The sequence below is a fragment of the Bombina bombina genome, chromosome 1 (assembly GCF_027579735.1).
Source record: "Bombina bombina isolate aBomBom1 chromosome 1, aBomBom1.pri, whole genome shotgun sequence".
NCBI lineage: Eukaryota > Metazoa > Chordata > Amphibia > Anura > Bombinatoridae > Bombina > Bombina bombina.
Genome location: NC_069499.1, coordinates 656,302,020 through 656,316,425, shown reverse-complemented (window position 1 = coordinate 656,316,425; position 14,406 = coordinate 656,302,020). Strand labels below are relative to the sequence as shown.

At 36.4% G+C, this 14,406-nt stretch overlaps 1 protein-coding gene across 6 annotated transcripts in view; it reads left to right on the top strand.

Annotated features, from left to right (window-relative positions):
- The window catches only part of TENM1 (teneurin transmembrane protein 1), a 1,037,319-nt gene that overhangs the window by 217,733 nt on the left and 805,180 nt on the right, over positions 1-14,406 (top strand). For 3 of the 6 annotated variants that reach the window (XM_053699123.1, XM_053699125.1, XM_053699122.1), the window contains exon 4: positions 11,097-11,123. The exons of 2 other annotated variants lie outside the window; for them this stretch is intronic. In XM_053699123.1, coding sequence (XP_053555098.1) covers positions 11,097-11,123 — 27 coding nt within the window. Of the gene's footprint in view, positions 1-199; positions 242-11,096; positions 11,124-14,406 lie in introns of all 6 variants that reach the window. One more of the 6 variants, XM_053699121.1, reaches the window with a different exon arrangement.

Below are 14,406 nucleotides of genomic sequence, written 5' to 3'. Positions count from 1 at the left end.
TTAAATGGCACATGTATTTACTATGTGTGAAATATGTTGAAACAAAGAGAATAACAACATAAATATGGTAGAATATTTTTGCATAATAGAACAAATTAAATAATTTTTAAAGTTGTATGCATATGTGTCTGTCTTTTGTAATTAATGTAACATTATAGAACATCAAGGAAATGAACCACATCTATTGATTATCTTACAGACTGGACTAGACTATTAGACTGTGGGACCAGTTCTCCAAAAAGTAAGATCCATTTTCCATGTATTTCTTTTCTCTTCTATTTTATTAGAGTATGCACTTAATATTCATTTATAGGTCATCTGTAACTTGTTTCCCTCTGAAATGACTAATTAAATGTGTATGTGTAACTATTTCTCATTACTCCATTCCCTGTCATGTGGTTATTAAATATATCTGGAAGATTTTCTATACATTTTAATTCATAGTTGCCAAATCTCTTGAGGGATTCCCATCTATTAATTCTTACAAATGTTACACAAAATTCCATTTTGTAGCAAAAACTATGATCACCACGTTATATCTCTAATATTGGGATAGAGATTCTAGAAATTTAAATGTTAGTAAGTACATGATCTCTGAAGGGAATAGAGTAACACAAACCTATGCTAACTATCAAATACAGTAGCTATAATACTCATTCCTACTAAAGGGAACACTGAGAGCACTCTTTCTATTACATACATTAATTTTTCCCTTTTTTTTCCCTGTTATCCACTGTTGAAACTTAAAGGGACAGTCTACTCCAGAATTGTTATTGTTTAAAAAGATAGATAATCTCTTTATTACCCATTCCCCATATTAATATACTTTTTTTTACCTCTGTGATTACATTGTATCTAAGTCTCTGCAGACAGCCCACTTATTTCATTTCTTTTGACAGACTTGCATTTTAGCCAATCAGTGCTGACTCAATAACTCCACTAGAGGGAGCACAATGCTATCTGTATGGCACACATGAACTAGCACTGTCTATCATTGAAAAACAGGGAACATGCACTGAAATAAAAGTTGACCTTCAAGGGCTTAGAAATTAGAATATGAGCCTACAAAGGTTTACAGTAGCTTGCCAAGAGAAAAAAGCTAATTTGATGATTAAAGTAAATTGGAAAGTTGTTTAACATCACATGCCCTATCTGAATCATGAAAAATTAATTTTGACTAGTCTGTCCCTTTAAGTAAATTTTCTTATCATCATTCTGAAAGTAACTAGTGCTCTATGACATGGGGCTCAATTTATCAAGCAGCGGATGCTTTTGCTTTGGTTATGGAAAACTGGGGAATGGGTAAAAAAGGGATAATCTATCTTTTTAAATGACAACAATTTTGGTGTTGACTGTCCCTTTAAGAAGCAGCGATCTTCCGCCGATATGATCAGGATGATTGACAGCCCCTGTTAGCAGCCGATTGGCCACCAGTGGGCAGGGGGCGGCATTGCGCAAGCATTTCTGGTGAAATGCTTTTACAATTATAAATGCAGACAGCGTATGCTACAGCAAATCATGTCTGCTTGACATGTGATAAATCAAGCCCATGGACACAATGCAGTATTCATTTTCATTCATCTATGTTATGTCGCTCTTTAAAGAAAGCTGTTACTGAATAATACCAGTATAAAGCAATACTAAAGCTATGTTTAGCTCCAAAAAAGTAGACAACTGATCAAAGGTATAAACAAAAATATGTATCATGCATACAAAGGCAACAATTAAATGTATTAAAATTAATAGATGTTAATACTTACATTTTAAATGTTAGGATATATATACTGTAATAAACAATCTGTGTAGAGACACAAACAACAGAGGGCGCCTCCTAGTGTAACACTGTGGTGTACTAAACAGATAAATAGATGGAAATCGCTGTACTCACAATTGTGGCAGCCCCAGTGTGCTGAATGACACAGACTGGGATCTCTCAGTGTCTCAGCTCACTGCTCCAACAATAGTGTGGTCAGGCAGACTCACTCCTCCTAAACAGACTTGTGCTTGTAGTGCAAACTGATGGTTTATTAAAACAGAATAAAAACAACAATTGTTAAAAACAGGGGAATACAATTGCCCCTTGAGACACTTACAACGCGTTTCTCAGCTGCAACTCGCTGTTTCCTCAGGCATATGTCTCTTACTACCAAGCACAGTCTATTTAAAACAACTATCTACCTTTCAGGATGTGGCGTCTGCTCACACTCACTTTACTTCATGTGTTATATATCAAATTAATCAAAATGTTGACAACATAGAAGTAACTAGTTACAATACATTGTGTCATCCATAACATTTATACAATGTCATATCCATACCTTCTATTCATCCTCTCAATTTTAAGGAAATCCAGAATCCCTAGTATATATAAAGCAAACTTTTTATATTAGCAAAGTAAGTGGATACAAATCCTCCAATCAACACGCCACTGATGAAACAGACCAATCACCACACTTGGTCGCACGCCCCTTTGTACTCGTCATCAATGACTTATTTCAGACACTCACACTGCTCTAGTATATCGTTGGAGCACATATATTATGCAGTCACCTTAGTACACAATATAGGATATTCATAAAAAGGGATTTCTATGTCCCCTGTTTTCTTATCAATGTCCACGCCGCATCACACGATAGCACCCTATCACAACACGTTATTCTACACACACCCTCACTTGCATCATCATGGACTCCCATAGAATACACACCGCACAAACACGCCAATAAGATGGACGTAGTTTAATTATTAAACTAACAACCCGGGACAAAGGATTAGCTAATATTCAATTGTTAGATCTTAGAAGTTCACACCCCTTATGGGCATTTTTTAGTAGAATGGCACTAACAGTGACCGCAAATAAACCCCATTAGACACATATATTATAGTTTATAGAATTAGAGTCACACAGGGGATAATATTGACATAAGCAAGTTTGCTTTATATATACTATGAATTCTGGATTTCCTTTAAATTGAGGGGATGAATAGAAGGTATGGATATGACATTGTATAAATGTTATGGATGACACAATGTACTGTAACTAGTTACATCAATGTTGTCAACATTTTAATTTATTTAATATACAACACATGACGTAAAGTGGGTGTGAGCAGACGCCACATCCTGATAGGTAGTTAATTGTTTTAAATAGACTGTGCTTGGTAGTAAGAGACATATGCCTGAGGAAACAGCACGTTGCAGCTGAGAAACACGTTGCAAGTGTCTCAAGGGGCAATTGTATCCCCCTGTTTTTAAGAGTTGTTTTTAGTCTGTTTTATAATACCATCATGTTGCACTACAAGCACAAGTCTGTTTAGGAGGAGTGAGTCTGCCTGAACACTATCGTTGGACCAGTGAGCTGAGACACTGAGAGATCCCAGTCTGTGTCATTCAGCACACTGGGGCTGCCACAATTGTGAGTACAGCGATTTCCATCTATTTATCTGTTTGGTACACCACAGTGTTACACTAGGAGGCGCCCTCTGTTGTTCGTGTTTCCACACAGATTATTACCTGAATACTAAGGAGAGGAGCAGTCCAGACAATCCACCATATCCTATTCTCCTAGATGAGAAGATTCACCTATGGGTTTATTCTAAGACACTGAATTGATATAAGATACCATAAAGGAATTGGCACCACCATTCCCACCTTTATCACGCTTGACTTAAGTCAAATTATATATCTTATTTTGTGTCAATTTAAGTTATACATACGTATATATATATATATATATATATATATATATATATATATATATATATATATATATATACACACACACAAGTATATGGTATTATTATATTGATATTCATTGTGCTATCATACAAAGCACCTAATTGCACTTTTGGTATCTCATATCAGACGCCCCCTATTGTCCTTAGCTATCTATTAGCATTGGTTGTTTAGTGTCCTTAGCTATCTATTAGAATAGGTTGTTTAGTGTATATACTGTATATGTACATAAGAATTAATTGCCCATTGGCTGGTAGAGACAACCCAGGCTTCTCTGGGACTAAAACAAATGTGTACAGTATTGCATTAATCTCAATTTTTTTTAAAAAATACACAAAACTCATTGGTATCCAAGTACTCATTGGCAAGCACTTCTCCCATTGATAAATGTGTGCTCAGCGATAAACAATGACAGACTTACACATGAAAATAAAATAACATTACTTAAAAAGCAAGTTCTTGCATTACTTTATCATTCGGAAAATCAATGTTTTGTTTTTTCTTGTCACAAGAAGCCCAAGAGGCTTGGTTGCTATGAGTTAAAACCTTGCTACTTTAGCCTTGTTTGTAATCATGTTTCCCATACTTAATATTTTTGTTATTGTGTTTCCGTGTTGAACGTGTGTGTCATCATTAATATGTATACCCTGTGCTTGTTTAATGTCTAAAAAAAGCAATGTGGGCATTTTGTGACGTGCTAATAATGATCTTATTGCCTAATCTATAGACAAAAAGTTGGGCAGACCAAACAATATTTTAAAGAGTCCATACCAATAACTGATCTTGTCAGTTTTAATAATAAAGATTTTAAAGTGATATAAATGAACATAAAACTGAAATTTTAATTTAAAAAAACAAACCTTTCTTTAAAGGGACACTGAACCCAAATTTTTTATTTTGTGATTCAGATACAGCATGTCATTTCAAGCAACTTTGTAATTTACTCCTATTATCAATTTGTCTTTGTTCTCTTGCTATCTTTATTTAAAAAGAAGGCATCTAAGCTTTTTTTATTATTATTCAGTACTCTGGACAGCACTTTTTTATTGGTGGATGAATTTATCCACCAATCAGCAAGAACAACCCAGGTTATTCACCAAAAATGGGCCAGCATCTAAACTTACATTCTTGCATTTCAAATAAATATACCAAGAGAATGAAGAAAATGTGATAATAGGAGTACATTAGAAAGTTGCTTAAAATTGCATGCTCTATCTGAATCACAAAAGAAAAAATGTGGGTTCAGTGTCCCTTTAATTATTTTGACAACTGTTTCTGTAATTTAACACCAAAAAGATGCTGCATAAATACTTCAGACTTCAAATTTCTGATATCCCAACATTTTATTTATTCATTGTTTGATAAGGATTAGAGCTCATTTATATCTGGCTATTTACACCAAAGGCGATAACATTAACATACAAGGGGGCTTTTCAAAGGAAATTATTTTGGTCTGCAAAACAATGCACATTTTGCAAAAAAATTAAAACACGTATGTGTATCTTGCATTCAGATGTTTACAGTAAATTGCTTGATTTCTGATTTACATATATATAAAAAATAATTGTATTACTTACAGCTTTAAGAAAATGAGCAAGATCTTTTTAGGCCCAATAAATAATAGTTTATTATTTAATTCATAACTTAATTTTATTTTATTATTAAATTTAACCTGACCCCATTTATTGGTAGGGACATTATAGTATTTTGCATAGTTTATACAACTTATGAACTGTGGTGGACACATATTTTTGAGAGCATTTAGTGAAAAACAAGTATGCCTGTTTTACCTTCTGTATTATATATTTTTATATAGCATAACATGGTTCCTGTATAACCTCACAGTAATAAGTGATAATATTTTTTTATTACAATTTTTAAATGTAGCAATTCTTAAGTTTTTTTATATATTAGCTTAGAGGTTGACTTTATTGATGTTCCATAGCCAGTTGTTGGATGTCAGTTATTTATTTATGTCTTTCTTCTTACATGTTTAAAATAATAATTATTTATTTAATATAACCTTTAGGAGTGCTATATTGGCTACAGTGAGGCTTTTTCTGGATGATAAAATAGCTTGTTTTTTTTTTCTTGAACCATATTGTTTCCATTCACATGTCGTCCTCCTTAAATGGACATGAAACCCCAAAAAATTATTTTATGATTCAGATACAGAATACAATTTGAAACAACTTTCTAATTTACTTCTATTATCTAATTTGTTTCATTCTCTTAGTATCATTTGTTGAAGGAGCATCAATGCACTACTGGTTTCTAACTGAACAAATGGGTGAGCCAATGACAATCAGTATATATATACAGGTAGCCCTCAGTTTACGCCGGGGTTAGGTTCCAGAAGGAATGGTTGTAAATCGAAACCGTTGTAAATTGTAACCCAGTTAATAATGTCAATGGGAAGTGAGGGAGTTAGGTTCCAGGCCCCTCTCAAAATTGTCATAAGTAACACCTAATACATTATTTTTAAAGCTTTGAATGAAGACTTTAAATGCTTAACATCATTATAAACCTAATAAAATAATCACATAACACAGAATATATAATTAAACTAAATTAAATGAACAAAAACATTTGCTAAACAGCATTATACACCTAATAAAATAATCACACAACACAGACTTTACTTGCATTTTTCTGCAAACAGTTCTTTCTATGCATTCCAATCTGGACTGATTTATAGACAGGAAGAACTTGTTCCCTTGCAAGCTGCTTGATAGCTCAGGTCTGGTTAAAATGATTAATTTCAGCTTGCTTGGCTTGCATATCTTTGCTGCAACACAAGCGGACAGCTCCACCTACTGGCTATTTTAATCACTTCTCAATAGCAGTCACATGACTGAAAAAAAAGGTTGTTATTCTGAAACGGTGCAAATTGAACCGTTGTAAAACGAGGGCCACCTGTGTATATATATATATATATATATATATATGCATCCACCAATCAGCAGCTAGAACCTAGGTTCTTTGCTGCTCCTGAGCTTTCCTAGATAAACCTTTCAGCAAAGGATAGCAAGAGAAGGAAGCAAATTAAATAATAGAAGTAAATTGTATTCTCTATCTAAATCATGAAAGAACATTTTTAGGTTTCATGTCCCTTTCATACAGCACAACCGCAGGAGAAGCAGAGCTCAGCTACAGTATATTTTGTGATGCTAATATTTACTTCAATCAAGTCTGCCTTAAAAAGCAGCATAAACTAAAAAGCACAGCCTCCGTTAGTCTACTTAATTAATACATTTATATTTTAAAAAATAGGACAGGATACAGATTAAAACTTTTAATTGATTTTGTTTTATTCATAGGGCTCCATGTATAAAACAGTATGAGCTGCTTCGGAGCCCTTGCGGAGCGGGTTTGCACAAATGCAAACCTGCTTTCCGCAATGTACGAAGCAACAGTCATTAGACCGCTTCTTCTTAGATGCTCCACCGCCTCTGAGGTGGGGGGAAGAGAAATCACCCCAAACTCCCTCACTCTGGGTGATTGACAGACCCTTATCTCGTGCGATTGCTTATCATAGTGTGCAATGATGAATACGCGCCAGCGGATGAACAGATCCACTGCTAGTACGCATCGAATGCATGCGGACAACTTCACAAGTTGAGGAGTTTGTCCACATGCCACTTAATACATGGGACCTATAAAAGTTACTTTATCCATTTAGTATACATTTATATATTATTTTTAAAAGTATTAAAAAAAAAAAAAAAAAAAACATGTAAAAAGATTGTTATTTGTGTTTAAAATGTTCTGAAATTGACAGTAAACTTAAAACTGAGTTCCCCATAAAGGGCTAGATTACGAGTGGTGAGATAACTGTTGTGCGCAAGTGTTAAAGGGCTCTTTGTGCACATCGGCAGTAGCGTGCATATTACAAGTCGAAGTAAACATGTACACTTGAGCGTAATTGAATTTAACACACATGAGATCAGAGCCACTTAAGAGCTCTGTTTAACTGTTACGCAAGACAAAAAAGTTGCACAAAACATTTTTTTTTCTCAATTATTGCATAAAAAAGTTATAAGGGCTCAAAGATATGAGGTCTCAAGTGTTAGAACAAGCCTGTTAGCCTGTAAAAGGCTTTAACATAGCAATACAAACATACACGTCTAAATATATATATATTTACAGCTATATATATATATATATATACACATATAAATACATAAATACATACTGGACTGGGTACACATCCTATGACCCTGCAACATGCTCAGCCCTGGGTGCTCACTGGCACTCACAGGAAGCTGTGCTGTCTCCAGAGTCACAGGCAGTTAAGCCCAGACAGGCCTGGGTGCAAGACCCATAGGGAAAATTATAAAACAAATTAATATAACACACAGAGAAAGTCCAGCACTCACTTACAAGCTCTCAGCTAAGATAAAAAGCAAAAAATGGAAGGTTTTGTTATCGCATTCCAGAGTTAGTTACTGCATCCAAGTGCATCCAAGTGAGCACCCAGGGCTGAGCATGTTACAGGGTCATGCAATGTGTACCCAGTCCAGTCTGAGAGTGCAGTCCCCTTCCGTATTTTGTATATGTCTAGGGTGATTACATAAGCCTATGCACCACTCACTTGTTCCCAGTTTGTTGGATTGAGAGATTGCCTTGTGTGGCTGTTTTAGGGACCCATGTTTTTGAAGGGACCTTGACAAAGTACCTGGGCTTGTCCCATTTGGCCAAATGCGGTAACTATCCCTCCCATTTTTGCTTTTAATCTTAGCTGAGAGCTTGTAAGTGAGTGCTGGACTTTCTCTGTGTGTTATATTAATTGCTTTGTAATTTTCCCTATGGACCTTGCACCCAGGCCGGTCTGTGGTTAACTGCCTGTGACTCTGGGGACAGCACAGTTTCCTGTGAGTGCCAATGAGCACCCAGGGCTGAGCATGTTGCAGGATCATGGGAAGGGTACCCAGTCCAGTCTGAGAGTGCAGTCCCCTTCCATGTTTTGTATAATATATATATATATATATATATATATATATATATATATATATATATATATATATATATATATATATATATATATATATATAATTATATATATATATATATATATATATATATATATATATCAATACAAATATTTGCATGGAAAATTAGCACATCTAGGCAAGCCTAGATGTGCTAATTTTCTATGCAAATATTTGTATTGATTTAATTTTGAGACCACCCAGAGGATTTTAATCTCAGTTTTTTTATCTCCTCCATAATTTTAATGAATTTTGAGATATATATATATATATATATATATATATATATATATATACAGTATCTCACAAAAGTGAATACATCCCTCACATATTTATATTTTATTATATCTTTTCATGTCAGTGTACACCCTGTATAACAGTGTAAATTTGCTGCCCCCTCAAAATAACTCAACATACAGCCATTAATGTCTAAACCGTTGGCAACAAAAGTGAGTACACCCTTAAGTGGATATGTCCGAATTGGGCCCAATTAGCCATTTCCCTTCTCCTGTGTCATGTGACTTGTTAGTTTTACAAGGTCTCAGGCGTGAATGGGGAGAAGGTGTGTTAAATTTGGTCACTCTCACACTGTCTCAAACTAGTCACTGGAAGTTCAACATGGCACCTCATGGCAAAGAACTCTGAGGATTGTTGCTCTGCATAAAGATAGCCTAGGCTATAAGAAGATTGTCAAGACCCTGAAACTGAGTTGAATCACGGAGGGCAAGACCATACAGCGGTTTCACAGGACAGGTTCCACTCAGAAAAGGCCTAGCCATGGTCGACCAAAGAAGTTGAGTGCACATGCTCAGTATCATATCCAGAGGTTGTCTTTGGGAAATAGATGTATAAGTGCTGCCAGCATTGCTTCCAAGGTTGAAGGGGTGGGGGGTCAGCCTGTCAGTGCTCAGACCATACGCAGCACACTGCATCAAATTGGTCTGCATGGCTGTCGTCCCAGAAGGAAGCCTCTTCTAAAGATGATGCACAAGAAAGCCTGCAAACAGTTTTCTAAAGACAAGCAGACTAAGGACATGGATTATTGGAACCATGTCCTGTGGTCCGATGAGACCAAGTTAAACTTATTTGGTTCAGATGGTGTCAAGCGTGTGTGGCGGCAACCTGGTGAGGAGTACAAAGACAAGTGTGTCTTGCCTACAATCAAGCATGGTGGTGGGAGTGTCATGGTCTGGGTTCATTGAGGGAACCATGAATGCCAACATGTACTGTGACATACTAAAGCAGAGCATGATCCCCTCCCTTTAGGAGACTGGGCCGCAGGATAGTATTCCAACATAACGACCCCAAACACACCTCCAAGACAACCACTGCCTTGCTAAAGAAGCTTAGGGTAAAGGTGATGGACTGGCCAAGCATGTCTCCAGACCTAAACACTATTGAGCATCTGTGGGGCATCCTCAAATGGAAGGTGAGGGAGCGCAAGCTCTCTAACATCCACCAGCTACATGATGTCATCACGGAGAAGTGGAAGAGGACCCCATTGGCAACCTGTGAAGCTCTGGTGAACTCCATGTCCAAGAGGGTTAAGGCAGTGCTGAAAAATAATGGTGGCCACGCAAAATATTGACACTTTGGGCCCAATTTGGACATTTCCACTTAGGGGTGTACTCACTTTTGTTGCCAACGGTTTAGACATTGATAGCTGTGTGTTGAGTTATTTTGAGGGGACAGCAAATTTACACTGTTATACAGGCTGTACATTGCATTGGAGCCCTTTTAGTCAAGTAGTTGAAACCATGAAAAAATTATATTTTTGCAATATTCATATTTAATAAAGTGTTTAACTATGTATGTACTGTAAATATCTTACATTCCAATGTTATTCACATATAGGAATATTTTATGTTTTTAAATATATATATATATATATATATATATATATATATATATATATATATATATATATATATATATATATATATATATATATACAGGGAGTGCAGAATTAGTAGGCAAATGAGTATTTTGACCACATCATCCTCTTTATGCATGTTGTCTTACTCCAAGCTGTATAGGCTTGAAAGCCTACTACCAATTAAGCATATTAGGTGATGTGCATCTCTGTAATGAGAAGGGGTGTGGTCTAATGACATCAACACCCTATATCAGGTGTGCATAATTATTAGGCAACTTCCTTTCCTTTGGCAAAATGGGTCAAAAGAAGGACTTGACAGGCTCAGAAAAGTCAAAAATAGTGAGATATCTTGCAGAGGGATGCAGCACTCTTAAAATTGCAAAGCTTCTGAAGCGTGATCATCGAACAATCAAGCGTTTCATTCAAAATAGTCAACAGGGTCGCAAGAAGCGTGTGGAAAAACCAAGGCGCAAAATAACTGTCCATGAACTGAGAAAAGTCAAGCGTGCAGCTGCCAAGATGCCACTTGCCACCAGTTTGGCCATATTTCAGAGCTGCAACATCACTGGAGTGCCCAAAAGCACAAGGTGTGCAATACTCAGAGACATGGCCAAGGTAAGAAAGGCTGAAAGACGAACACCACTGAACAAGACACACAAGCTGAAACTTCAAGACTGGGCCAAGAAATATCTCAAGACTGATTTTTCTAAGGTTTTATGGACTGATGAAATGAGAGTGAGTCTTGATGGGCCAGATGGATGGGCCCGTGGCGGGATTGGTAAAGGGCAGAGAGCTCCAGTCCGACTCAGACGCCAGCAAGGTGGAGGTGGAGTACTGTTTTGGGCTGGTATCATCAAAGATGAGCTTGTGGGGCCTTTTCGGGTTGAGGATGGAGTCAAGCTCAACTCCCAGTCCTACTGCCAGTTTCTGGAAGACACCTTCTTCAAGCAGTGGTACAGGAAGAAGTCTGCATCCTTCAAGAAAAACATGATTTTCATGCAGGACAATGCTCCATCACACACGTCCAAGTACTCCACAGCGTGGCTGGCAAGAAAGGGTATAAAAGAAGAAAATCTAATGACACGGCCTCCTTGTTCACCTGATCTGAACCCCATTGAGAACCTGTGGTCCATCATCAAATGTGAGATTTACAAGGAGGGAAAACAGTACACCTCTCTGAACAGTGTCTGGGAGGCTGTGGTTGCTGCTGCACGCAATGTTGATGGTGAACAGATCAAAACACTGACAGAATCCATGGATGGCAGGCTTTTGAGTGTCCTTGCAAAGAAAGGTGGCTATATTGGTCACTGATTTGTTTTTGTTTTGTTTTTGAATGTCAGAAATGTATATTTGTGAATGTTGAGATGTTATATTGGTTTCACTGGTAAAAATAAATAATTGAAATGGGTATATATTTGTTTTTTGTTAAGTTGCCTAATAATTATGCACAGTAATAGTCACCTGCACACACAGATATCCCCCTAAAATAGCTATAACTAAAAACAAACTAAAAACTACTTCCAAAACTATTCAGCTTTGATATTAATGAGTTTTTTGGGTTCATTGAGAACATGGTTGTTGTTCAATAATAAAATTAATCCTCAAAAATACAACTTGCCTAATAATTCTGCACTCCCTGTATATATATATATATATATATATATATATATATATATATATATATATATATATATATATATATATATATATATATATATATATATGAATGAATCCAAATTAGTGCACTCTCACTTGCCAACCCAAACAGAGACCAGGGTGCTTAACAAAATATTCAATCTGGACAAATAATAAGCACTCACTGGGTTTAAGCACAGCAGACTATTTATTAGGCAGTGACGTTTCGGGTCATTCACCCCTTCTTCAGACAACCCAAAATGTGATACAAGCAGTGTTATATAGCTAATCAAACCCCTCCCCATCTACTTTCAGCCAATCAAAAATACATCAAATCAAATCAATAGGAGATGTATGTCAACAAAACAATGCCACTTCTGTGTATTAACAACAATAATATAAAATAAGTATAAGGTGCATACATCTATTATATGATGTTATTGTGAAATTGTGACAGTATAGTGAGTGGCTATGGAACGTTAATTAAATCAGCATATTGTTCATTTAGCCCACTTCGGCCCACAACATAAATTTATCACACGAGGCATTAAAATAATTTCATAAGGCAGTGAATTCACTATAACAGTTAGGGAGGCTTACTTTTTAAAGATTGTTTAGCAGTCATCAAGCAGTACGGGCAGTCCGCCATTCTCTAACACGCTCAGTACAGCGTGGTCTGTGAGGGGCGTGTTCCCATCCGGGCTACTATCCAATCTGTTCACAGATCGTCATGTCCCGAGCACTGTTAGGTGTTGCCATGGCAACCCATAGTGACGCACCAGCATGCACTGAAAAGAGGCTAACGTTGCAAGTTGACAATAGGTTGTCATGGCAACCCTTAAAACATTCTGTTCAATCATACATACAGTGCCCCAATGGTCCAATATTAATTCAATGTGCCAGCGTGGAAAGTAAACTGATCAGATCCACCGTAAGCTGCATCCAGGTGGATTCTGAAAATGTCAGGTTGGTGAAAGAATCTATAAGAATCTACCTGGATGCAGCGTAAGCTGCATCTAGGTGGATTCTTTCACCACCCTGCCATTATTTGAATTCAAGCGTAAGCTGCATCCAGGTGTATTCCAAAAATGGCAGGGTGGTTCCGTCAACACCACAATAGAACGCCCTTCCAAAAATGGCAGGGTGGTTCCGTCACCACAAAATACTGCCCTCTGGGCAGGCTTTCCCACTTATTTATATAAAAGAAGAGTTACAAAATAGGTTGTTTCTACATCTGTAGCTTAAACAAAAATTAGACTGCCCTTTGGGCAGGCTTATCGACTAGTTATTTCATACTTCTGATAAAACGTTCTAATTTACTTTACTATTATCAAATTTGCTACATTCTCCTGCATTCCTAGATAGGCTATTGGCCAACCATGCATTACTGTGAGCTAGCTGTTTATTGGTAGCCTCTTGTCTTAGATTCAGCCAATGTGCTCAACTAGTGCCCAGTAGTGAATTGCTGCTCTGGAATTGACTTTTGAACAAACAAAACAAAAAAAGCGCACAAAATATCAAATGGGTTGCATAAACTATTGCATTTCCTGCATTCAATTGTCATAGAAAAGTTGCATTCTAGAATAGTGACACTTTCTGATCTATTGCAGGAACTGAGTAAAGTTTGCATATTTCTCGGCATGTTATTGTTTCAAATAAAATTCTTCTTCAACTATGTAATTTAACTCATTCAAAGGGTTTAAGCACAGATTGTATTTAAAAATAAATTATTCTAATGAAATAGAGCATTTTAATTTGGTACCAGAATGTCCCTTTAAGGGTCCTTTTTCTATGTCCATTTATGGAAGACTGTATACAGTATGCTGTGTTTTATTTTCATGGATAAATTATGTCCCATGTATTGTGCTGCGCGATAAGCTAGTCTTTAGAAACAAATAATAATATCAATTGCAAGCTTCTAACTGAAGCTAAGATCCCATGAGAAATAGCAACTGCTCAGCTACATCAATAAGAACAAAGAGATCAAAATGAGTCTGCAATTTTTTCTTTATAAAACTAGTATTATAAGGGAATAGGGACTGCCCCTTTCTTAACAGCAATTTTTGCTCAAGGACGCTGCAATACTTTAATTTAGTGGTGTAAAAACCAGTATAAGAAGTCAGGAAGAGGTACAGTGCAGATTTTACAACTGAACCAGGACTCAGCAAT